This window comes from Chenopodium album, chromosome 1, assembly GCF_948465745.1.
Source record: "Chenopodium album chromosome 1, dcCheAlbu1.1, whole genome shotgun sequence".
Taxonomy (NCBI): Eukaryota; Viridiplantae; Streptophyta; class Magnoliopsida; order Caryophyllales; family Amaranthaceae; genus Chenopodium; species Chenopodium album.
The window spans coordinates 65448398-65475600 of NC_137834.1; the positions used below are offsets into that span (position 1 = coordinate 65448398).

Below are 27203 nucleotides of genomic sequence, written 5' to 3' on the forward strand. Positions count from 1 at the left end.
CATAAAAACATCCTCATCACTAGACTTTTCACACTTTCGCTTTGTTCGATAATCAAATGACATGAAAGGTATTTATCACTGGGTTTGGTTTTGGGGAGACACATATGGGTGTCTACAGGCTTCATAAAGTTTTTTCTTTTGCATAACCAAATCCACGTTTTTGGAAGAAAGTTGTCAATCAATGCAAGCTGATATTTTCTTTGATTGCCTGAATATTAATGTTTATGCAAGTTAGGTGTAAGTGTTTCTCTTGCAAATAGTATACATATATATATACATACATGTATGTAATTACATACAGTTGCAAATAGTAAATGCTCCTGAAAACTTTTCCATTATTATATGCATATGCAATGTTAAATTACTTTTGTTAGTATATAATATGTGCTCTAATGATTTTTGGAATAATATTTAATCTATTCCTAATTAATTTTGTGGATATTTTTGCAATATTGCATTGTTGAATAATTGCATAGATGTTTCATGCAGAAAAGTTGTGCAGGAAAAAACGAAAAGTTTAAACACAACCCAATATACACATTCCATTAATTTATCAAACTATTTTCCCTAAAAAACCAAGGTCGTAAAAGAGTTTAAACACAACTCAATATAAACATCAAGAAAGGGCAAGTCACTCCACGTGCATCGCACGCGTTGGCTGCCCTAGTAGATAAAAAAAAGTTTTATATGATATAATTCATATTTTTGGTTTTTTTTTTTGGTACATTATATGTTCCGTGTATGGAGAAATGGAACAAGTAATAAAATACGGATGGTGTACATATTTCATTCGTTTTTTAGATGTATCATTTGTAAAATTATGAAATTTTAGACAGTGTTTGGAGATTTGAGAGATAGAGATCGTGGGAGGACCCATGTAGTATGGATTAAAAGAAAAGTAATGCACCTAATTTGAAAATTTCTTATTCATAAAATGGTTCATAAAAAAAAAAAAAAAAAAAAAAAAAAAAAAAAAAAAAAAAAAAAAAAAACGGCGGATAGAGGTGAACCTAAGAAGGCACAAGGGTCTCTTTGATTCAGCCATAGCGACTTGATTGTACTCCACACCAACTGCCGGTGCTTTTTTTTTTTTTCCTACTTCAACTAAAAGAGATCTGTTGTGTATGTAACAAGTCTCTTGTTTTTTTTCCCCCTACTTTCACCAGAACGACCCTCTTAGGGTCTTTTTTTTTTTTTTTTCCTGCTTCCCTTTTGCTTCTACTGTATGTGTGTACAAATATATTAATCATGCATTCAATTTTTTTTTTTTAAAGTCTCTCATTAATTATTTATGAAATTTTTTATAATTTTTAAGTTGTAAAATAAATATATACTCATAATTTAATGATATAAATTATAAAGATTTTATTGCACATACTTTCATTTCAATACATGTATTTTAAGTACTTTATTTACTATTTAGTTTTATATATATGAGTAAAACAATAAAGAAAATTTATAATATATACTTGTACAAATTACCATATACAAAGTACTAGTACTAGATTTTAGAACTTTTATTTTATTTTTGTATTTTTTATCTTGTAAAAAAAATAAAAAAAATAAAAAAATAAAACTTGTGAATGTTAGATGCGGATTACGTAGAAAGGTACTTTTTGAACATGCAAGTACTTTAAAATTTGATCAACCAAAATAAATGTTTAGAATATAACTCATTCTTACCCTTTTTTTCCTCTTATTATTCAATGGCTCAACGCTGCCCTTAGCTAAAATTCCTGGATTTGCTACTGACGGCGGAAGTATATATTAATGTGTTACCTTCTTTGTTATAAAAGAATTCAATTAAAAGATTGGACACAATATAAGAATTAATGAAAGATGAGAGTTTAACATATCACTAATTCAACAACTTATTTTGCAATTCTCTGAATGCAACTAAACTTCGTTGGTAGTTGTATCAATATTATTTCAAAAAATGAAAAAAAAAATATATATATTAAAAAAAAAAGTTATAAATTTTCAACCTGGTGGTTAATACATTTGAGCTAGATTATACGTAGTATAAATTATGTGCTACTCTAACAATGAAAAGAATTACAAAACGAAATGTAACAAGCATTAGAAGAACCACAACCTCTACATTCAGGTTTTTTGTAGCAAATCTGCAAGAGTCTCAGCCTTTCCTTCATTATCATTACTTAAGGGCTCGTGATCAGGTGTATCTAGAAACGTATTTTCAGCTGACTGAGAAATATACTCTGACATACGGAATGAAAGCTCGTCAGGGACAACTGAATCTTGCGGTCCTGCTTCATTTGGATGCTCTACCTCTGTAATTTTGACCTCATTTAAAGAAGCAACAGAAGAGCTTCGTGATAGCGTGAGGGATGCAACTGTCGTTACTTCATCAATGTCGTCAAGGGAGCAAACTGACCTTGCTGCAAGTGAACGTCTTGACTTCTCCTTAACTCTTTTACACCAGTTGTGCAAGGAATCTCTCACACTTTCTGCAACCAAGGCTTTCTTGCACTTAGATCCCATCTAGCATCGTCAAAGGTCAACAAAAGAATTAGACTATTATTCTACCATTTATATTAGTTAAGTGGCAGTGAACAAGTTATATTGTAGTTTCAGAAACCATGTTAGTGAAGTCGAGAGAGTATGGCTAGTTCTATCATAATGGGGTTCGGAGTCTGTTCAATGTGCTGTAGCAGCAGAAAATTTTGGAACAAATTGCATGTTGTACAGCTAAATCGATTGTTGAATAACATGACATGTAGGCAATTACAATCACATTAAAGCAATAGCCTTGGTTGTAATAGAACTCGAACTCACTGCATCACTAATGAAAACCTTTTCCAAAAAGTTCTATATTCAAATAATTTTGAATTTATTTATTTATTATTATTTTTTTTTTTAAGGGTAAGTAAGTAGTTTTATTGCTCCAAAACTATTTTATAAACCAGTCCCTAAAAAGGGAGCAGAACAAACTGCCTAGAAAAACTCGGAGCAAGCCTATACAAATTGCTCCTGTAACCAATCCCTATCTACACTATTGATTCTTTTCGACTTTACACTTAACAATCTATCTCTAATTTCTATTTTTACAAACTTTACAACTGCATGTATGCACAACACCTTGGACTCCCAATGTGCAGTATTCCTAGCCTTCCATATCCAATAGACAGCTGCTAAAGTACAAACTCTCAGCAGGCATTGCTGAAACCCAGGCTTACAGCATCTTGTTCTTCTCACAGCATTCTACAGACTATATCCTAACATTAATCCAGCTACTAATCTCATCCCAGATCCTTCTACTATACAGGCATTCAAAAAATAAATGAGCATGAGACTCATTTTGAGCCACAATAGTAAACACTTAGTAGAGGCAGTTACACCAAACTGCTGCAACCTGTCCCTAGTCAATAATCTGCCCTGAATAGCCGGCCATGCTATGAAAAGATGCTTTGGGATAGTCAATCTTTCCCAAATTAGCTTATCCCATCTGCATCTTTCAGCATCCTACATCAGTTCCCTATATACCCTGCTGTCTGAAATCTGCCTTGCCCAAAGGAACTGACAGAATATACACTCTTGAGTTTATCTTTCACACTACAAATCTTCCTCCAATACCAACTAGAATCCATACCAGGCTGATAATTATACCAGTTCAGCTCTTTTAAATCCACCACACTTATCCATTTTACCCAAAGGTCTCAGCATCCTACAGACCCAAACCTCCCTATGCTTTCTTTCTACAGACTTTATCCGAAGCAACATAGCCAGGATTATGATGCAAGCTCCCATGCCAGAGAAAGTTTCTACAAACTCCATTGATCTTCTCAAACACAGCTTTAGGCAATATCATGATTTGAGCCCAACCTGAATACCCATTAACACTGAATTCACTAAAACTGCTCTGGCAGCAAAAGAAATATGTTTAGAACCCCAAATTCTAATTCTTGCACACATTTTATCTACCAGGTGCTCACACTCAACAATAGTAACCTTTTAGAACAAATGGCAACACCCAAGTATCTAAAAGGAAGGCTGCCTTTACTAAACTCTGTCATGCTCAGGACTTCTTGCAAGACATTCTCAGTCATTCCAGCATGATAAACAGTGTTTTCTAAGGGTAAAGCAGTATCTCTTGAGAAAGCATTAAACCCTCTCATCATTAACTTCACTGATTTTAGCTCACCTCTACAGCATAGAATCAGATCATCTGCAAAACAAAGGCGAGTAAGACCAACAGCCTTGCACCTTGGGTGAAACTTGAAATTGGACTTAGTGCTTATCACTTTCAGAATCCTAGACAAGTATTCAATGCATGAATAAACAACAAAGGAGAAAGGGGATCTCCTTGCCTAAGCCCTCTTTTTGCATTGAAAAAACCATGCATAGATCCATTAATTTTCAGTGAAAATTTAGGAGTTCTCACACGGTCATGACCAGCAGAATAAAATGCTTAAAGAAGCACGAATCATTCATCATTTCTTCAAGGAAATCCCATTCAACTGTGTCATATGCTTTATTCAAATCCAGCTTGATAAGACAACTAGGTGCTGCAGAATCTCTCCCATACTGTCTTACAAAGTCTTGACAGACCATGATGTTATGCACAATGTGTCAGCTGTGTACAAAGGCACTCTGGTTCTCTGCAATAATCTCAGGAAGCACCATCTTCAATCTGCCACACAGAACCTTTGAAATGCATTTGTAAATAACATTACAGCATGCCATTGGTATGAACTTTGTCACATTTACAGGACAATTCACCTTTGGAACCAAAGTAATGGCAATGTTGTTAATTTCTTTGCATTTTCCCAGTCTAAAGAAAATTAAGGACTGCTCCACATACTTCATTGCCAATTATATCCGAGGTAACCTTATAGAAATTGCTTCCAAATCCATCTGGACCAGGAGCTTTATTTTCATTCATTGCAAACATTGCTCTTTTAACTTCATCCTGAGTAAAAGGAGTAGTCACAAGGGAACCCAGCTCCATAAATCACACCAGTCTGAATAACAGCAGCATTTGCAGGGATCTTATTATCACCACTTGTTCCCAGCAAGATATTACGGGGACTTCACTCATATCAACCTTGTCCCCATTAAGGGCCTGTTCTCTTTTACTGAATTCAGCTGAACTGAACTGAACTGAGCTGAGCTGAGCTGAGCTGAGCTGAACAGAACCGAACTGAAATGAATATTTTATAAGAGAAGGAAATTAGGAGCTGAGCTGAACTGAACTGAATTGAATTTCAACGTATGAGAACAGACCCTAAGGTTCTTTATAGTGTAAACCTTGTTCTGCATATTCCTTTTCCTGGGAGCTCTATGCAATAATGCTGTATTTTGATCACCATCAGCAATCCGATCAGACATTGCATTTTGTCTCATAAAGGAACAATAAACTTCCTGAGCTTGAGAGAATAATTCTCTAGCTTTCTGTTCAGCTTCTCTACTTGCTAAATCTCCGGGGTTAGTGGGTTACTATGAAGAGCACTCTGGCAAGAATCTAGCTTTTGGTTAGCTAGATTGTATTGGATTTCAACATTTTACATTCAAATTTATTTAGCTCAATCAAGCTTTTCTTCACAATCTTCAATATTCTCACAACTATATACATAGGTCCCTTCCACTTCATTTTGCCAAGCTTCAAGCACCAGATCGCTGAACTAAAAGGTTTCTTACTCCACATATTGAAATACCTAAAAGGTTTCTTCCCCATTTGAAATACCTAAAAGGTTTCTTCCCCATTTGTTGCTCAGGATACACATGAAGGATACACACGATCAAAATCCCCTTCATTACTGAAAAACATCCAAGAGGAACAAATTGCACCATTTATAGTTCACTAAGCCCCTATCTAACTTAGAGAATACTCTGGCTTTCCCAATCTGCTTATTATTCCAAGTGTAAAAGTTACCACTATACTTCATGTCAGCCAAGTCACAATCATCAATACAAGCTCTAAAATTAGCCATTTCATTCCAACAGACAAGAGCTTCTATTCTTTCTTCTGCTTCCAAAACACAATTGAAATCCCTAAAGACAATCCAAGGACTATAAATTGAAATACTGAGAGTCCTAAGATCATTCCAAAGAGTCATCCGTTCAGAATTAGTGTTAAAAGCATAAATGAAAAAGCAATGAAAACTCTCATTCCTGCTTTTAACATTGACATAGCAATGAACCAATTGACTAGTGCACTCTATTACATGGACTCGGCAAAAATCATCACGTACCCGTGTCGACACGACACGAGACGAACACGGGTGCGAAATTCGGGTCCGACTCACCTGATTGCACTCAAACACGGCAGTTTCAGTTGACAACTTGAGCTTCATGTTCTTGAAGCTTCAAAAATGGCAGCAAGCTTGAGCAAAAAGACCGTTCAAATTTACTCCATTTTAGAGAAGAGATAGGAGAGAGGAGAGAGAAATCAGAAATTTATGGTTGAAATTAAATGTTTGACCGACACTAGACCCCAAATAACTTTCTTTCTTTTTTTTCTTTACCGTGTGGACCCACACTCCACTATCTCAATTCAGTTTTTTATTTTTAATGTACTCCCTCATTCACTCATTGTAATACTTGTATTCCTTGTATCTGATTACACTACAAATTATTTTATTTTTTGTTCACTGTTGATAAAAACATATAAAACTATAATTTTTTTGCAAAAAATGTAAGTGCCGTGTCCCCGCACCCGTAGAAATTGACGAATTGGACACTCGGACACGGACACGTGTCCGACACACGTACCCGAGTCCATGTAACATAGCTAGTGCATAGCAAGATATTTACATCAAACAACTGAGATTTCCAGGTAACAACAATTCTTCCCCTAGGATGCTTACTATTGTTGCAAGTAAAACTCCACCCTTCAACCACACCAAGATAAAGCTTCCCCATATTGTGAGACTTTACCGTAGTTTCTAGGAGCCCAACTAAGCCACATTTATTAGCAACAATGAATTGCTTTATCTTTTGCTTGCTGGCTAAGTTGGCTCCCCTAACATTCAAAGAAAGGACACTATCCATGACTGTCAAAGGGTATTCCTCCCTCTGCAGCATGAACATGTTCAACTTCTTCTTGACCTATGCCATCCAAGATAGCAAAAGCATTCTTAGTTGCCACCTTTTCCACCTTATGTGGGCTCTTCCTAGCTAACAAGTTTCTGGAAGACCTCATTCTAGTTTGATTCAACCTCATTGACTTCTTCCTAGCTAACAAGAACTATTGCAGTACTAGCCACTGTCACCTTCTCATGATGGACAGTTTTTGGGATCAATTTTGCTTCTTCCCCCTACACTTCTCAACGTTATGCCCAAGCTTCTTGCAAGTGAAATACACAACTGGTCTCCATTCATACTTCACTACCTTAATCATGACTAGCATATTGCAACTTCTCCCTTCCTACAGTTGCATTATCCATTTTCACCCAATTCCCTAGTTTTCCAACTTTTTTTTTCATCAATTTTTCACCCCAATACTTCAAATCCAGGTTAATGAGTTGAACCTAGATAGGAATCACCTTTAATTCTTCCTGAGTTATAACCAAATCAGCAGACCAAGGTTTCAGAAATACTGGTTTATTATCGAAGAACAATTTATGTCCATTCAATACCTTGTCTCTGTTTTCCATGGTAGTGAATCGAACTAAGAAAATTCCCTTATCTTTCAAAGACACCTTATCTACCCCCATATTCCTCCAAACCCTCCTACAGAAACCCTCCATGCTCCATTACAGCTAAAGGTGGGTTAGCAACACAAACATAGCAAAGAACCAGAAATCAATTTCTTCTTGAATATCATCCAAATCAATTTTAATGCAACTAGAATCATCAGAATTAACCCCAATTTCATTATTATCAACAATGCCCAATTTATCATCGAATTTTTGCAGTAGATTTTTAGAAGCCGAAATCGCATGCAAAACAGGGGTTCGAGTATCTGGGTTACCTTGCAATTGCGACGAGATCTTTGTACTCCCCTTAACTGCACTAACCAAGTCTGAAAATGTTTGTCTCACCCTTTCCCTTCTCCAGATCCTCCAGTGAAGCTCGAGGTGAAAGAATTTGCTCTTCCATGAACTTCTCAATTCTGGGTTTCCGTTTCCACCATCTTCAATCTCTTTAGTTCCATGCTTTTCTTTATTCTTCTTACTGTTTTTAAGTTTTTGTGAGTATTTCTGTTTGTTGTGTCCAATTTCCGAGGAAGATTGAGTACGAGTACCCACTGCCAAGGCTGCCAAGGTCGCACGCGCCTTAGAGAGAAACCACACGCTCAATCTCCACCCATTCGATCTTCCTCATCCTCATTTTTCTTATTTCAATTTTTAATTTTGAATTGTTATTAGTTCCTTTTATAGATGAATTCAATATAAAAGATGTAAAATGTCCTCAACATAGGGGAAATGAAAATCCTTCTACAAATTGCAACGTGCTCACCTGTGTTATAATAACACTAAGAGGGACAGTACTGTAGCTGCACCAGATTTGAATAAGAACTCTGCAGTTAAGATTGTAAAGGTAGATAATAAGAATATACGACTTGCAGTATTTAGTAACAGCATCAATGAATTTTTCAGAATAAACCAAACGTTCACTTTAATTTTTACAAGTGTAAATTCTTCCATGCGCCAAGAGAACATAAGATCTGGCTATAAGACACCCAAAGTGTCACAGTCTGAGTACCTAAATCTCAATAGTTTGATATGATTAACTACCTTATGTCCTTATATGATTTTGTTCATTGGCCAAATGTATTTAGACAGCTTCTATGAATTGAAAAGTCAACGCAACTGCCCAATAATTGTGGAGTGCATGACTATTTTTTTTTTTAATAATTCTAGCTGTCTTGGCATATGAAATTACAGAACAATATGTTTCCATTCTTTCTATAAATGAAATGTGACAAGAAGCAAAAGGAATGACATTTATAATTTACATACCCAGAAACCAAACGGATGATTACCATAGCATGGTTCTTCATAAAACAAGACCGCTGCTCAAATCCCCACTGCAAAGGGAGAAAAAGATAACCAGATTATCATTCAAAAGATTGCAGAGGGGTGATTGAGTTGTTCCCAAAATTGCTCGTGAGATAAATATCTCAACGTAAAATTGTTATTCATAGAGTAACACTCACTTCTAGACTTCTTATATCACAGAAGAATTGTAAGAATTTTTGTTCGAAGAGACATGATGGATACATGTCGTATCATTGATCGTGAATTTATAAAGTAGCATGAATCAAAGTCTAGAGTATTGTGATAGTCTTCCGCGATTAGAGAAGAATCCTTCATTTTTGTTCTATCTCGTACTTGATCTTTTAGTGTCTACTCGTTGAGCATTGCAAGAGCAACACCATAAGATAAATTTTATCCCAGAAACATATATGACGTTCTCTTTGCACTGGTTAGAGGCAGATCTAGTATCTGTGGTGAAGGTGTTCTCACATGCCTCAATATTGTTTAATCGCAATTTCCCTCTTATTCCTCTGAATCACCCCAAACACTAAAACAAATTATAATAAAAGCATACGTGTACAAACATATATTGCGTGTGTGACAAGAAGTGGGGAGTTGGGAAGAAAACTCACCAAGGACCAGAGAAAAGTTGCCATTTCAAAAGCATTCTGCATGTACCAAAGAAAACAAGCTGTAAGGATGTAGTAATACATAATATAAATAGCTAGAGAATAATACTGAGATCAAGTTACCTGGAATGAAATGAACTGAATTAACCATAATATCATTTCTGGCTTCCCAAACCAAAATAGCTCATCACGTGGCTTCACCTGAGTCCTGGTAGATGGACATGTTGGTGCTGCAATTTCTAGTGCCAAAAGGGAGACGACATGCTCAAGTTTTGTACCAACCAGCATGACAAGCTATAGGGAAGAATGAAAGTATACATATATCCATTATCCACAATTTAAATAACATCAAAAAGGTGCTCATAATTTTCTTAGGAAAATAAGCAGATAGAGACAAAAAAAAAAAAAAAAAAAAAAAAAAAAAAAAAAAAAAAAAAAAAAAAACTTACAATTACAGGGATGAATGAAAGCCAAAAATAAATGTTCAGCCCTGCATATTACATCATAGATTAAAGTTCAAAGAGAATTATAATATAACAATATGTAAGAAATTGGGTTAAAGTCTTATCTTCTTCAATTAGAAAAAGTACCGTGAACATTGAGCAGGATGCATAGTATTGCATAACCCCATAATGGCCAACTGCAAAATTAAAGATATCTAGCTTAAGATCTTAAAATAACATTCCAAGAAAAGGGAAATTATTAAGCTTCATTGTATTAGACGTTCCTCTTGGACATAACCATAAAGCATTGATATACATTTAACCTTAGCTCACCGTTAATGTTCCAAGGATGACAACTTCAGAGAAGTTTTTCTGCTTAAACTTGTTACAACTGTATTCCTATAGTCCTATTCCTCTCATACACATGCTTATGTTAAAAATCAAGATCAATTTTTATCAGCTAGATTTGAATGCTCAAAGCTCATATCCAAGGTCAACTCAACTTATAAGCTCAAAAACTTGAAGTTTGACTCAAGCTTGAGAGTTTAGCCTGATCGACTGAGGCAGCATAAGTTTGGCTCAATTTAGGCTCAAAAGGTGAAATGAAATGTTGCTTATTATTTTATTAAAAACAAAAAAAAAAAAAAAAAAAAAAAAAATTAAAAAAAAAAAACAAAAACAAAAACAAAAAAGTTGTTGAAAAGGATTAAAAAAAACAATCATCCACCTTTTACAAGAAACTATTAAAACCTTAAAAAATCTCCTCATAAACATACAGGATACAAGATTACATTAATGTGACTCAAATTCACATCAGTTTTAAGGAAACTACCAGTTTACACAAAATAAGTCTTGATAATGAACACTATGGATTAATTTCCATGTCACTCCTTGTAAAATAAATATATAAATAAAACAGCTTTTTTTTAACTAATTGTAAACCAACAATATTAAGACTCAACTTTAATTATTTCATGATTAAATCCAATTGAGCTGTCACTTTGTCGATTCTTTGGAAATATTGTAATAATGATTTCCTGAGGTTGATTTCATCTTTTTTTTTTTTTTTTTTTTTTTTTTTTTTGCCTTTTCCGGCAAAATATCAGGATGTAAGTAGTTACATTTCTATTAAAGAAAATAACATATAGTACCTAATGTATAAAGAGTGTTGAAGACAAAAATAAAATAATAAATAAATAAATAAAATAATAATAATAATTGTTGACACCGAAATTTTGTTAATTATTAGGTGTCAGATATATGTAAATAAGGAGATAATATCAAAAATTATAAGATATTTATCTTCAGAATCTCATAGATTATTATCTTTTACTCTACGACACTCTATATAAAGAGGGTCATTTATAGGGTTTAATTAGGCTTAGATGGAATAAGTCACAAAGACCCCATCTCCTCCCAGTCGTCGTTTCTAGGTTTAAGGAGACTCAGATGGAACAAGTCACAAAGACCCCATCTCCTCCCTACTACCAAACATTGACAATTTTCGCTCTTCATCTCCGCTCTCTAAATTTCATCTCCGCTCTCTAAATTTGTAAACCATAAAAATTCAAACCTGCAATACATAATTAAAGAGGTTGAAAAATAGACGGGAACAATTGTTTCATTGATAATTTATGGGTTACAACTTTCGTAGATTTCTTGATTCCTCTCTCCAAAGGGCTAGGGTTTGATATTTGTTTATAGTACGGGGCCTTGTCGGCTTAAATCCATATTATGTACCTACAATGTTTGGTAGTAGGGAGGAGATGGGGTCTTTGTGACTTGTTCCATCTGAGCCTCCTTAAACCTAGAAACGACGTCTGGGAGGAGATGAGGTCTTTGTGACTTATTCCATCTGAGCCTAATTAAACCCTATAAACGACCCTCTTTATATAGAGTGTCGTAGAGTAAAAGATAATAATCTATGAGATTCTGAAGATAAATATCTCATAATTTTTGATATTATCTCCTTATTTACATATATCTGACACCTAATAATTAACAAAATTTCGGTGTCAACAAATGCCCCCTCGAGACCTGTTGTGGAGATTTGATATCGGATGCAACTTGGTCTCGAAATTTTCTTGTAGAATTTGAAAGCAAATTTGGTATGCCCCCATTAAATCTACGAATTTTGAGACTTGAAGATTGGAGATGAAGAGCGAAAATTGTCCCACCGAGCGTGCCAATTTGTAAACCATAAAAATTCGAACCTGCAATATTTAAATAAAGAGGTAGAAAAAATACAGAAACAATTATTTTTATTGATAGTTTGTGTATTGCAACTCTCGTAGATCTCTTGATTCCTCTCTTTAAAGGGTTAGGGTTTTGTATTTGTTTGTAGTATGGGGCCTTGTCGGCTTATTCCATACTATGGACCTACAATGTTTGGTAGTAGGGAGGAGATGGGGTCTTTGTGACTTATTCCATCTGAGCCTCTTTAAACCCTAGATTCAACCCTCTTTATATAGAGAGTCGTAGAGTAAAAGATAATAATCTATGAGATTCTGAAGATAAATATCTTATATTTTTTTATATTTATCTCCTTATTTACTTATATCTGACACCTAATAATTAACAAAATTTCGGTGTCAACAACAACAACAACAACAACAATAATAATAATAATAATAATAATAAAAGGACTCCTCAAAAAAAAAAAAAAAAAAAAAAAAAAAAAAAAAAAAAAAAAAAATAATAATAATAATAATAATAAAAGGATGTAATAAAAAATAATGAAGTATCCTTACCTTATATCTTTTTACTCCATGGAAGGATTTACACTATTCACCTTCATCTATGCATATATCGACGTTTGTACATTCTTTTGAACCATACAAGCATCTATAACGATCCACTATAATGACCGCCAGTACTAAAGGTTGCCTTATACGCTATAATTGGAACAATCAATTTTTCTGCCAAGTTTAAAAAAAGAAATGGGAAATACACTGGATTTTCCTTCCACCAGGGCATCAGATTTAGCAGGTTCTCCTTGAAGATCAAATCATCTTGTCCTATCCTTACCTTATTAAGATTCAGATTTCTTAGTTTCCACTTGTCCTATCAAGTTCAAGTTAGAGATACTCCATACCTTGTATGAGTCGTATCAAATTTACAAACTCAAAGCTGGTATACCATGTACTATGTTTTTTCCATAACAATTGAAGAAACTAAAAAAAAATTACATCAAGCTTTCTTTCCCGGTTGAAGAAGAATGCGACTTGACATAATCACCATTAAGTTGATTATAGATATGAGGTATCTCTAACTTATTGTTCTCCTCATTTACATATGGAGCAAACAATTTGTGACACGTAATCTACATAATCCTGTAATTTAGGGTCCAAAACTGCTATAGCTAGAGTTGACAAAAGCAAGCATGACACAACACAACCAGAACCTGACCTTGTAAAAGTTGGATTGGGTTTGGTTTATTAACAGATTGGCATGAATGACCTATCTAATAAATGGATTAGGTGAGAAATGAAAATTCCAATCAAAAAATAACCAACCTTAATTCATTTGACTCACTCAATCACCAATTTATTCAAAATAAAATTTAGGAACCATTACAGGAACTTTGAACTCATTTGTTATCAACACGAAAACAAGCTAGACCTTACATGACTAGTTTTCCAACTCTCGATGCTAGCATATTACATGCAATGATGCACCCCAATACTGGAAAATAAAACAAATGCAGCAGGAAATTTTTTTTCAAGTCGGACCTGGATTTAGAGCTTGACTTTTTTTTTTTTTTTTTTTTTTTTAATCTATGTCAAGCTTTTTTTTTTTTTTCATCTATGTCAAGCTTGAGTATGCAACTTGTGAGTTCAAGTCAAGCTTAACGGCTAAACATGACTTATATATCATCAAATCAGTTCCAAATATCTAGTAGTAGAGAACAGACAGTGAGAAACTGTTAGCAGATTTAAACACGAATCATGATGTTATGGACTGACTTCCGGTCACCGGAAAACGAGTAATAACTGTAATAATTATATAGAAGGAAGGCTTAATTCTTGATTAATTGATAATAAAGGAAGGTTACAATTGATAACTTGAGGCTATCACTCTCTAAGTAGCTTGAGGCTACCACTCTCACCAAGTGTTTCACTCAATTTCTGGATAATCTCTCTCTTGCCAATACAATCATATTTAAACTAAGATGGTCAAGATGACCTTAAGGATACATGTGATACTTAAAGCTAAATTAAGAAAAACATTGATAAAGCACAAAGAAACTAGTTGCCTTCCTTTCCTTCCTTGATCTTTAATTGCTTTTGTCATCTTGTTAATTGGAGTTGACAAAGCATGGAGTATCCCCTGCTGCTGCCCTTGGTTGCTCTTGATTAACTTTCCTTCTCCGTGCATAGACCTTGATTGGATGTTGACCCGCATTGAGACTCGGATTATTTGGATCCGTGACAATACCCCGCCCCAAAAGACTTACCTTGTCCTCAAGGTGGAAGTCGGGAAATCGCTGATTCAATGCCTCGCCATCTTCCCATGTAGCTTCAAACTCCGGCAGCCCTTTCCATTTGATGAGAACTTCATAGCCTTCACCCGCGTTGACTTCTCTGACCTCCCTGACGGCTTCGGGTTCGACCACCAATTCAAACTCTGCATTCAATTGCTCCGGTATGGCAGGATTAACCATGGCGTCACCCACCGCGCGTTTCAATTGAGAGATGTGAAACACGGGGTGAATTTTGCACGAGGGTGGAAGATTCAATTTATAAGCCACCCTTTCGATTCGTTGAACCACCGTATAAGGCCCGTAGTACCTAGCAGCTAGCTTCTGAAATGGCCGCTTCGCCAATGATTTCTGGCGATATGGTCAGAGCTTCAAGAAAACTGCATCCCCAACTTCAAATTCAGCGTCTATTCTCTTCTTATCCGCAATTTCCTTCATCAATTGTTGTGCCTGTAACAAATTCACCCTTAACTCATCGAGCACGAAATCCCTCTCGCGCAACCCCTCTTCGAGGCTGCTGACCGGTGTCTAACCAGCTCCCAACCGCCAAAGCTTTGGTGGTTCCCGGCCATAGACCACCTTAAAAGGGGTCATCTTGGTCGACGTGTAAGGCGATGTATTATAAGAGTATTCCGCCCAAGCCAACCACCTTGCCCATTGCTTAGGATGCCCTGCTACGAAACACCGAAGATAAACTTCAAGCCCCTTGTTTACTATTTCTGTCTGCCCATCAGATTGGGCGGTGCTCCGTTGAAGTTGCGTTCCTTAAAGTCGAAAGAGCTCTCTCCAGAATATACTCATGAACACACGGTCACGGTCGGAAACAATGGAGGATGGAAACCCGTGGAGGCGCACCACCTCCTTCATGAAGTAATCCGCCACTTTCAACGCATTGAAAGGGTGTTTAAGCCCTATAAAGTGGCTATATTTGGACAATCGGTCCACCACTACTAACACCGAATCAATGCCCTTAGACATTGGTAGTCCTTCCACAAAATCCATGGAAATATCCTCCCAAATTGTCGTCGGAATCGGAAGCGGTTGAAGGAGGCCGAGGGGGTGTCGTTGGACCACCTTACTCCGTTGACATACCTCACACTTGCGCACGTACTCTCCGATTTGCTTCCTCATCCCTTGCCAATACCAATCGGCGGCTAGTCGGAGATACGTTTTGACTTCACCGTCGTGACCACCAACGGGAGTGGCGTGATACTCTTCTAGCAATTTAGGGATGAACTGTGAATTTTTAGGCAATACGATTCTGTTCTTGTAAAGCAGCCTGCTTCCCTCTAACGAAAACCCACTTGGACCATCTCCACCTTCAAGGCCCTTTTTAATGTGGCCCAATCCAACATCAGCTTCTAATTCCTTTTCCAAGTCAGCCCACTCTACACAATTTGTAGACACCATTGCCGCGAATTGGGCTTCAGGGACGGATTGGCCCATTTCCCCTCCAATTCGAGATAGAGCATCGGCAACCCGATTAGAAGCTCCGGGTTTGTATTGTACCTCGAAATCGAACCCGGCCAATTTTCTTAGCCACTTTTGATACTCGCCTCCGACTTCCCTTTGTTGCGTAATGTACCGGAGACTTTGTTAATCGGTCCGTACCACAAAGTGTCGGCCCATTAAATAATGCTTCCAACGAACTATGGCTAGACAAATGGCCATAAGTTCCTTCTCGTAGATGGACTTGGCTTGAGCTCGGACTCCCCACATCTTGCTATAATAAGCTATGGGTCGACCCATTTGCATGAGAACCGCCCCTAGCCCATAACCCGAGGCATCGGCCTCCACCACAAACTCCTTGGTGAAATCCGGCATGGCTAGCACCGGGGCGGTCACCATAGCCTCCTTAAGTCGCCGGAAAGCTTGCGTGGCTTCTTCGGTCCACCCATAACAATCTTTCTTGAGCTGGGCCGTAAGTGGGCTAGCTATCATGGCATATTGGGCCACAAACTTTCTATAATAGCCCGTTAGCCCTAAGAAGCCTCTAAGCTCCCTCAAATTTCTTGGCAGGCCCAATTCAAGATGGCTTGCACCTTCTCATTGTCCATGGCTACACCATGGCAAGAAATGAAATGGCCCAAGTAAGCTACTTGTTCTTGCCCAAAATCACATTTCTTGAAATTGGCATAGAGTTTGTTCACTGCCAACTTCTCAAACACCTCCTCCAAGTGTTGGGCATGTTCACTTTCATTCTTGCTATATACCAAAATATCATCAAAAAATACTAAGACGAATTTTCGTAAGAAAGGACGGAAAATGTCATTCATCAAAGATTGAAATGTGGCCGGAGCGTTAGTGAGACCAAATGGCATCACTAAGAACTCGTAGTGGCCCTCATGAGTGCGAAAAGCGGTCTTGGGCACATCTTCGGATTTAACTCGAATTTGATGATAACCCGATTTTAAATCGAGTTTTGAGAAAATTCGAGCCCCATGAAGCTCATCAAGAAGCTCGTCGATCACCGGAATAGGATATTTATCCGGCACCGTTTCCTTGTTCAACGCCCGATAATCCACGCAAAACCGTCAACACCCATCCTTTTTCTTAACAAGCCAAACCGGGCTAGAAAAAGGACTAGTAGTGGGCCTAATAATTTCGGCCTCGATCATCTCTCGTATAAGCTTCTCGATCTCATCCTTTTGGATTTGAGGGTAGCGGTAAGGTCGAACACTTATGGGGTTGCTACCCTCTTTAAGTGTTCTAGCATGTTCATGCTCACGTTGAGGAGGAAGTCCCATAGGCATATGGAATACATTCTGAAATTTTGCAATGAGGCCTTCTAAGAATTCTGGTATGGGCCTAGTGGTTTGGGCCTCTACCTTTTCAATTTTGTTGACTTCCACAAGCAGCCCACACTTCTCCTTACTCAAACTTCTCACCATTGCTTTCAAAGAGACTTGAGACTTCTCAAGGGTGGGGTCGCCCACCAATACCACCGGAGCTCCGGCGACGGAAAATTTCATGACGTAGGTTTTCCAATTTGTGACCACCGATCCCAATATTTCCAACCATTGTACTCCAAGAATCACTTCGGTATTGCCAAGGATAATGGTAAGAAATCCTCGGTAATGGCCACTCCCCCGTCAAGCTTGATCACTACCCCCTTACATAATCCACGTCCCTTCACCGTGTCACCATTCCCGAGAGCGACATCAAACTCTCCTTTTTCGGACAACTCCAACTTCAACTCCGACACTAGTGGGTCCGAGATGAAATTATGGGTGGTCCCCGGATCGATCATGACCACCACATGACGCCCCTTCACCTCACCGCCAAGTTTCATAGTCTTTGGGTTTGAAATTCCCACAACGGAGCACAAATTTACTCCGATGGCGGTTTCATTTGCTTCCAACGCCTCCTCCTCTACAATTATCTCACTATCATCCTTGTCTCCATCCCCGTCTCCCGTGATCATGAGTGTGAGCTCCTTCCGTTTACAACGATGTCCAACTCCCCATCTCTCGTCACACCGGAAATAAAGACCCTTTGCTCGTCGTTCTTGTACTTCCGAGTCGGTTAACCGGCGAATTGACCCCACTGCCTTACTGCCGAAAACGGAGTTGGGTTGAACTTGGTTGACAGAACTTTGAGATGCTTCAGGGGCCTTAGGCCACGTTTTTGGGCCCAAATTACTTGGCAGCCCATACGTCCTTATGAGCCCAAAACCTCCACCACTCTTTTCTGTTGGGCCGCTGCTTGACCCACCCACATAAGTTCCACTCCTCCAACCTCCAGACGTCTTCTTCTCTTGTTGGAACCTATTTCGTTCCTCAATCCTCCCTGCTACCTCCATAGCTTTCTCCTTGGTGGATTGAGCAACCGCAACTCCGCCTTGATATCCTTCCTCAACCCATTAATAAATTGCCCCAGCATAAGGCTTTACGGCACGTCCTCGAGCGGAGCCGCCATCTCTATGAACCGCCGCCGATACTCCATCACCGTCCCTCCCTCTTGCTGCACAGCCAACCATTGCTCGTGTAGGGACCCGGAATGGGATGGCCTAAATTCACTCAAAAGTTTTTACTTGAGGTCCGGCCACCCATAGAAGGACCGGCGTTTTTGCTCCCACAAAAACCATTTCAACGCCGCTCCATCCATGGCCACCACCGGCGCTTCCATCTTCTCCCTCTCGGTCAATTGGTAGACCTCAAAGTACCTCTCTGCCCGAATTACCCAACTATCCGGTTCGGCTCCGTCGAAGGTGGGTATCTCCAGTTTCCGATGCTTCCATCGGTTTCCCCTGCCACCGCCGTCTCCGCCACCTCTCCAGTCACCGCCGCGCCATCCGCCTGGTTTAGGGGGTTGCCACTCCTCCTCCTCATACGGCCTTTCCTCGTTAGGAGTTCGCACGTGCTCTGACTCTGGGTGCGGCCTATTCTCACCAACAATCGGAATGAACGGAGGTTTCGTTGGTTGTCGCGATTGGGCTTGTTTGATTTTCTCCAATTCTTGTTGGAGTTTGGCGAAGTTTGCACGGTCAATTGCCCCTTGAGTGTCGATGTCTTGCCTGAAGCGGTCAATGCTACCCTCCAAACAAGTGGTGACGGCTGTCACCACTTCCTCCGTTTTCTTTCGTTCCTCCTCCATAGTCGTTTTGACGGTTGCTGCCACATCCCCTGCCGCAGCATCTCCTTCTCCTCTTGGCTGCAATTTCTCCTCTATGGAAGTAAATTACGCCTTAAGGCTAGTGAGTATCTCTTCCACCGCGCTCAGCCGTTGCTCGGTGTTGGCTGCCATGACCGTGCCTGCTCTGATACCAAGTTTGTTATGGACGGACTTCCGGTCACCGGAAAACGAGTAATAACTGTAATAATTAAATAGAAGGAAGGCTTAATTCTTGATTAATTGATAGTAAAGGAAGGTTACAATTGATAACTTGAGGCTATCACTCTCTAAGTAGCTTGAGGCTACCACTCTCACCAAGTGTTTCGCTCAATTTCTGGATAATCTCTCTCTTGCCAATACAATCATATTTAAACTAAGATGGTCAAGATGACCTTAAGGATACATGTGATACTTAAAGCTAAATTAAGAAAAACATTGATAAAGCACAAAGAAACTAGTTGCCTTCCTTTCCTTCCTTGATCTTTAATTGCTTTCGTCATCTTGTTAATTGGAGTTGACAAAGCATGGAGTATCCCCTGCTGCTGCCCTTGGTTGCTCTTGATTGACTTTCCTTCTCCGTGCATAGACCTTGATCGGATGTTGACCCGCATTGAGACTCGGATTATTTGGATCCGTGACGCATGACCTCATGAATTAATAAGATATTAATACATTTAGGTCACATATAGTAAGATAGTTAAAAAAAATAATACCTACCAAATTAGAGTACGAACACAAGATGTATGATCACTGATAATTGATAGATCATTTAGAGGCCAACTAAAATAAATTACCGGACATTCCTCCTAAAATCAGAGGACAAGGCCTCAAAACTTTTCAAAATTCTACTTCATACTTCCACCAAATATGAGCCCGTAAAGGTAAATATCGTTATACAACAGAAACTATTCTGTGAGAGGTATGCTGGACCCAATAAATAGATGTCAAGAAGTGCTAGCCCGAGAAATATTTCTTAACACAATTTGTACATTTTCTGTGTTCTAAATGCCTAAAAAAGATATGTAATGTCTTTCCAAGCTAATTAACTCAAAAGGCACAAGTATTTGTGAGGTATTAAAATCAAATTTGACATTAGCACCATAACAAGGGACTGTAAATTATAAAATTTCTGCAATATGGGACATAGAGTTAAAATAAACGAATAAAAAATTCTCTCTAGTCAACAAAGAATTGTATACCTGATTCCCACTATTGTGTGAAATTCATCTTCCATGCTCCTAACCATGTATTTGTGAAAGTCATAGAGTTGTGGTAGTCTGTGATTCTGCAAACAAGTTTTAACGAAACATCATCAAGTCAACTACTTAAAGTGGAACCGTTAATCATACAATGTGAGAAATTTTGCAACATGAAGATATGTTAACAGTCGCTGTCCTGACACATCTCATCTGAACCTCAACCACACAGAGAAAGCAGCTATAAATCACATATTATAGAATCAGCTGTTATAAGATGGCTGTGTCAATCATACAAGGTAATTTGAAATTGCATCAACCAAACTAGAAGAGAAAGCCGGCTATAAGATTGTTATGGATCATAATAGTTCAATTTTCTGGATGACGTGGACATGTTTTCAACGCAGAAATTTTACTGTTAATCTCTGATGTCATAGTAATCAAGGCTGGGTATTTCACTTCTTATAAAAGAAAGGAAATCTAGGAAAAGATGAAGAAAGAGTTAGAAGATGTAGAAGAATGAGTGTAGCAGAGGTGCACTGCATTCAAACAGATATATACTGAAATCTGAGTTAAATATATTAGAATTTCAGCAGTTGTTTCTCAGCATTACATCTGACTATATGAGAAAGAGTCATCCGTACTAAGACTTCCAAGCACAAGAATAACAAATACAGCGCAAAGTGCTTCTTCCAGAGTTAACATCATACATAGGACAAAAATTTACTGTCAGACACATAGATATAAAAAATTCACAACATTAAGCATTCAGGCCCATCCAGCTATGAAACCAGGATAAGCTGACTCACCTTCAAAGAAATAAGCAAAATATAAATAAAAATGAACTATTTCAAGGACAGGGATGTCAAAGTGACACTTACGGTTATAAAACCCAAACGCAGTGCCATATAATCTGACTTCCGTATAGAACTCTTGAATTGTCGAAGAAAGCATAGCTGCATGAATAAAGAATAGATCAGCTTGAGAACAAAAGTAACATTGAATGAGTCATATATTGCTTAATCTCTATGACACGACAACACAATGTATTATCTTAAGAAGGAATCCACATAAGCTAATGATAATTATGTAGCCATAATAATGTACATCAAGATATGTCCATCTTTTTATACTTCCTCCGTTCCTTTTAATTGCAATGTGGAGGTGATGCATGGTATTTCATGAGAGGAGAAAGATAGAAAGAGATAAAAAGAAAGAGCCATGTGATAAAAGATAGAGAACATTAGCCAAATAAAGAAATGCTGCAATTAATTTGCAACTTCCCAAAGAGAAATACTTTGAGATTAAAAAAAAAGTAAGATGTTGGCTTTGCTACCTTCAATCTTTAATAAATCACTACACATAGATTGATAATTAATAAATAGAAAATGCCCTCTGACGAAAAAGGGTTATCAAGCGGATTAAAATAAACTATATAAAATAATTATTACAGAAAAGAAAAGGTTGTCAGTATCACAAATTCTTGATTAAGGTAGACTTTAAGTCATTGTATGACGGTCTGAGGTTACCCAAAAAGTATTTAAAGTTACCCTTATATACTATAAAAGTTATTGTTTTCCTACAAAATTTTTACCTTTAAAAAACACTTATAATATAATAGATTAATTATATTAGCCTTCATAACATGTATCCATTACAAAGTACACATATATACAATCAAATTCATCATAAATTAAAAGTTAAACTTAAAGTGATTAAAGTTACCTTAAAATTGACCGTCTTACAATAAAATTAACGTAAGTTCGCCTTATACAAGACTTATTTATCACTATAACATATGTCTGAAAGTTACTCAACATAATTTAAGACTACCAACTATTGACACGAAATGAAGTTTCAACAAGTACTCCAACCAACAGAGCCAAAATGACTCCAACCAAAAAAAAAAGGTGATTTGAGCTGTTATAGCCTTATAGGACTTGACAATTGACCACAAAAGCTATATGTCTAAAGGCATTGCTCTTTTTTGCTTCAGTATTTCTGTTACCGCAATTTTATCCTGATCTTGCCAATTTTTGGTGTACAGCCTACTCTTCTCCACAACCCCTCTCATAGAAGTAAATGACAAGAAATAAAAGGGAAAGAAGTCAAAGAACCATAATAATTAAGTCTTATTTTTCTTGTTTCAAAAAAAAAAAAAAAAAAAAAAAAAAAAAAAAAAGTCATATTTTTCTTTATGTTCCTCATAAAGTTTGTTTTTATTCTGTTATCTTGTATCACTATGATTGATCCAAGATCATCTATGATCGATAGAGTCAAGATCATCTATGATCAAGACAAAAGGAGCTTTGGTGCAGCTTAGTGCAGGCTGCTGTGGCTATCCTTCTGCTGCTGTTTATAATCTAAGTAGTACAGCCTAGAACTGTTCTTTTGTTTGTATAAACTTTATATGTATTAGTGGTAATGGTGGACTATTTTTTGCAATGATCCAGATTTTCATTTGTTCAAAAGAAGCATGTTTGTAACATATACTCTTATTCTAATTAAGTAATACATCCCCAGTCTTGTGTTGAATAAATAAATAAATATATAAATAATACTCTTAACACAATCTAAGGCCTAGTAATCTAAGTTAGTTTACGAGTTAAGTAATTATTTGGGTACTCAATTTTGGATTCAGTTGCAATTTGGGTACTTGAAATGAATGTTAGTTACTTCTGTACAACTATTTAAAAGGAAAATCAAATTAAAAGAGCTATAAGAAAAAGTTAGGTAAATTAGTTAATGTGTATTCATCTCAAAAAAAAATGAAAGCATGTTTCTCTTTCCTCCTATCCTCCATATTATATCTCTATCCATAATCTTCCCACATCAAGCCACCACCGCCCAAACAAATTCTCCCTCTGTCGTACATTCAATCTTGCCAGAAATTATCAAGTGATAAAGATCTAAGAAGCCTAACTGATGAGTTCTCATATAATAGAGACATATTACAGTATGTTTTTCTTTCTGTTTTTCAATCTTCTAAGAATTTTCAAGGAATGGCCTTTGCACAATAGGCTAAGATTACTTAAAGGTGCACTGGTGCAACGAGAATAAATGGAAGATAATCTTGATTGCTTGTGTTACAAATTATATAGAAATGTTCAAGCTCAACACGAAATGGATCAAGACTGGCTTTTCAAAATACTGGCTTTTCAAAATCTCACAATTTTAAGAAGCAAACAAGGTCATTCAGAGAGCAAGGTAACATTAAATAAACAACGTGTCACACAAAGAAACCATCAAATTACCATCCAAATTAGAACCCGGTTTCTGCTCCAAGGATGTGATGCATGATGGAAAGCAAAGGTGGTTTGTCGCCTCATCACCTTGTTCCTTTTTGCTGCACAGTAGCAATATTAAGTGAAAAAAGGCACTTGAAACATACAGCTCTAACATTTCCCATTCATGGGAATTTAGATATTGAGGTTTTGTTTGGTTGACCACAAAACATAAAAATGTGGGAATTTCCAATTCCCACAAAACATGGGAATTAAATTACCAAGTACCCCCTTGGTAACTTGAAATTCCCATGATTTGCAAATTCCTCCATGAATAACAAACAACTTTCAACAATTCATGGGATTTCTAATGTGGGAAGTTAATTCCCATAATTAGTCAATTCCGATGGGAAGTTATTTCCCTTGTCAACCAAACGACCCAATATATTACTTGAATTAAATATCATATAATGGACAAAAATGCTCTTGCTGCTAGAATATAAATAACTGGATGGGAAAGATGTCAGATAATTACTCCAATGATAGATAATGAAAACGAAAATAGAAATAGGCAAAATTGCGATGCATTCAGTAGTGTAAGTACACACCATATAATGAACATCAAAACAATTTTAATAGTTGTTTCATAACAATTCATTCCTTCATTTACCTTGCAAAATTGCCTGGGCTTCCCATTTTCTCCAACTGTATATCTACAAGATACAATCAGAAGAAGATGAATGATGCATGCTTTAATAGTAAAAAAAGTAAAAAATAAAAAAATAAAAAAAATAAAATAACCTATAATCTGAACAGATATATGCACTTCTATTCATATGGGATTCCAAGGTAATCCTTCACGCTATTTTCACCATTTTCAAGATTTTCAATTAGCTTCTAATCTTACTTATAATTCGCAGTCGAAAACTTTCATATATTCTAGCTTGTATATTTGTTAAGCAGCCTCTCAACAAAACCCATGCATCAAAGACCCAGTCTCCTGTTTAATTTTTGTAAATTTTTAATGGTTGCTTAGTTAATATATATGTATATTCTATGTTAATCGGATACGGCTAATATCGCGAAGTGTCCGTGTCGACACAACACTTCACAGACACGGACACATGACACGTGTCCGATCCTTCACTATGCACTCGGACACTTCCATTAAGAGAGGAGAGGAAAAAAGAGAAGAAACATGAAAGAAAAATATATCTTGTTTGAAAACCACCATTAATATAGAAAAGATGTAGATAAGAAGATTCCCATTTATTAGCAGAATTTACCGAGAAAAGAACAAAAATAAAAACAAAAAATAGGGTAGACTAATGAAAATTTTAATCTTTTGTAATATACAATTATTTATATAAATTAAAGTGACGTATTGACGTATCCCCGTACCCGTGTCAAAATATCAGATAGAGTGCCCGTGTCCTAAAATTGGAACTTGCCGGATCGGATACTTGGACACGTGTCCGTGTCCGGCACCCGTTCCGGAGTGCATGTAACATAGTGTATATTACACATACATATGAAAACCTCACATCTCAAATAATTCTATTGGCATTAGCATAACTTGCTTCCAGCATGTCCCGTTCATGAATTAATAAGAATTATTAGTATCAGCAAATAAGCTTGTAAATGGATGTGAAACTATACCTTTATCATAGCCAAACCAACAGCAACACAACTATATAGAACATGGGTAATACCGAGCACAAATAAGAACCGGTGAAGCTGCTCAAGACCTTCATAAGACACAAAAGGTTCGCGACCCTGCAGCAATCAGAAATTTATAATTCGAAAAAGGTAACTGCGTGCCTGACAAGAACTGGAGTGTAAGGGAACCAACGTACTTCAGGACATCGATGAGAAACGGAATTGAACAGTCCCTTTGGAGGTATATCAGTCTCATTTGAAGAGGGAAATGATTCTTTAATAAAAAAATTCTCATGGGAAGTGTAATCTTCCTCGGAACAAGCATAAAATCGACTGTTGAAAAGAGACGAATCTACACATATCTCAGAAATCCATCTAGCAAATTGTCCTAACAACAAAGAAATAAGGCCCAACAGCATAAGCTCTGCACAAGCAAGAGAAAACAAGTTACACCTCATAGTGGGCAACTACTCACTGTCAAGAACCATGATATTTCGACTTCTAAGAATTTGCTAGCTTCATGAATGACTTGTATATCATTACACATTAGTCGTTGCTATAATAAAAGTATACCAAAGAACAAACATGAGCATCAAATCCAAAGATCATTGTCAAATATACTGAGTTATCACATCTCCAAACCACACTAACAGAAAACACAGCAAATTCTAAAAGTTACAAGCTTGATCGCCGGTACATCATGTTCTCGAGTGTATAACCTAAGAATTGAAGCATGCTTATGATACCAACTCGACTACCAATAAGCAAAATAAGAAAGCCAGATAACAGATCACATAAGGTAGCAAATACACAAGATAATACCCAAAAAAAATTAAAACTAAACAAGTGAAGCAACTAATCTTACTATTATACATTCTTAACTAGAATTTACAACAAATTTTAGTTAATTACAGGCTTTGAAGTCAAATTACCTTCTTTAATCTTCTCTAATGAAGCATACAAAGCCTTCCTCCTAGTTTTCTTCAACCACTGCAAATTTAAAATTAAAAATAAAAAACCTCAAAATTTCACTTCAAAAGAAAAACTTTTAAAAAAAAAAAAGAAAAAAAAAAAAAAAACAGTTACATTTTTCATCAATTAAAGTGAGAATAATGTATTCAAAGTTCTCACCTTGCCAAACCAGTAAATGCACCTTTCTACAAGAAAACAAACAAAAATCATAATTGAAGTAACAGTTGCAACAGACCATGTTGGACTTTCTGCAAGAGATTTTCCTTCTCTTAACATTTTTTACAGCAATCTATTGCACAAATTCAATTCATAGAACTTCAAAATTATCTCTAGAAAATTGTGGGTATACTTATATTGTGAAATAAGATCCAGAAAATATGGAAAGAACTGGGTTTTATTAGTTTTTTTTTTTTTAAATATCTTTGAATGTTAGTATTAACAAAGAAAAAATTAATGTTATCTTAATTATAGTGAAATTGATACTGTGTATGAAATTTTCTGGGAAATGCTAGTTGGGACTTGCGATGGGATCAATGGAAGTTGAATTTTTATTAATTGTTCATTGCTATTAAAGGGTTTTCTTGTCCCCCGGTTGGTTCAGACAAATAAACAAACACTACACGTGCATTGATTTCAACTTGAAATTATTTTTAGGTGTTTTTTGGTTCACTTGGGAATTAGAACTTCCCATGAATTGTAAATTTATGGGAATTAAATTCCTATAATCAAATTCATGGGAATTTTATAAAATTGTTTGGTTAAAAATGAGGGAAGTAACTTTCATGGGAATTTTCACTTACCTAGGGGGGTTAGGTAAGTAAGTTCCTACATTTTGTAGGAACTCAAAATTCCTAAGAAGTTCCACTTCCTCCATTTCACCAAATTATTGTCAACCAAACAACACACTAAAATTGCAATTCCTAGGAAGTCTCACTTCCCATGTTTTTTTATGTCAAACAAACAACCCCTTAGTCAAATTTTGGATCAAAAGTTAACTTTCCTCATAATGCATAAACACTCCGGGTACTACTTCAAGGTTATTTG

The 27203-nt window shown here is 36.6% G+C and overlaps 1 protein-coding gene across 1 annotated transcript; it reads right to left on the reverse strand.

Annotated features, from left to right (window-relative positions):
• Positions 1-1966: 1966 nt before the first annotated feature.
• On the reverse strand, positions 1967-26801 carry LOC145557322 (MLO-like protein 4). The gene is made up of 15 exons (XM_081618515.1): positions 26319-26801; positions 26120-26177; positions 25385-25611; positions 25188-25304; positions 24199-24241; positions 23559-23650; positions 21186-21260; positions 20308-20393; positions 10162-10211; positions 10021-10061; positions 9695-9865; positions 9575-9610; positions 8925-8992; positions 8422-8482; positions 1967-2502 (listed from the first exon to the last, which is right to left on the reverse strand). The coding sequence occupies exons 1-15, from the start codon at positions 26433-26435 to the stop codon at positions 2104-2106; spliced, it is 1641 nt and encodes a 546-aa protein (XP_081474641.1). The 5' UTR covers positions 26436-26801; the 3' UTR covers positions 1967-2103.
• Between the last annotated feature and the right edge of the window lie 402 nt (positions 26802-27203).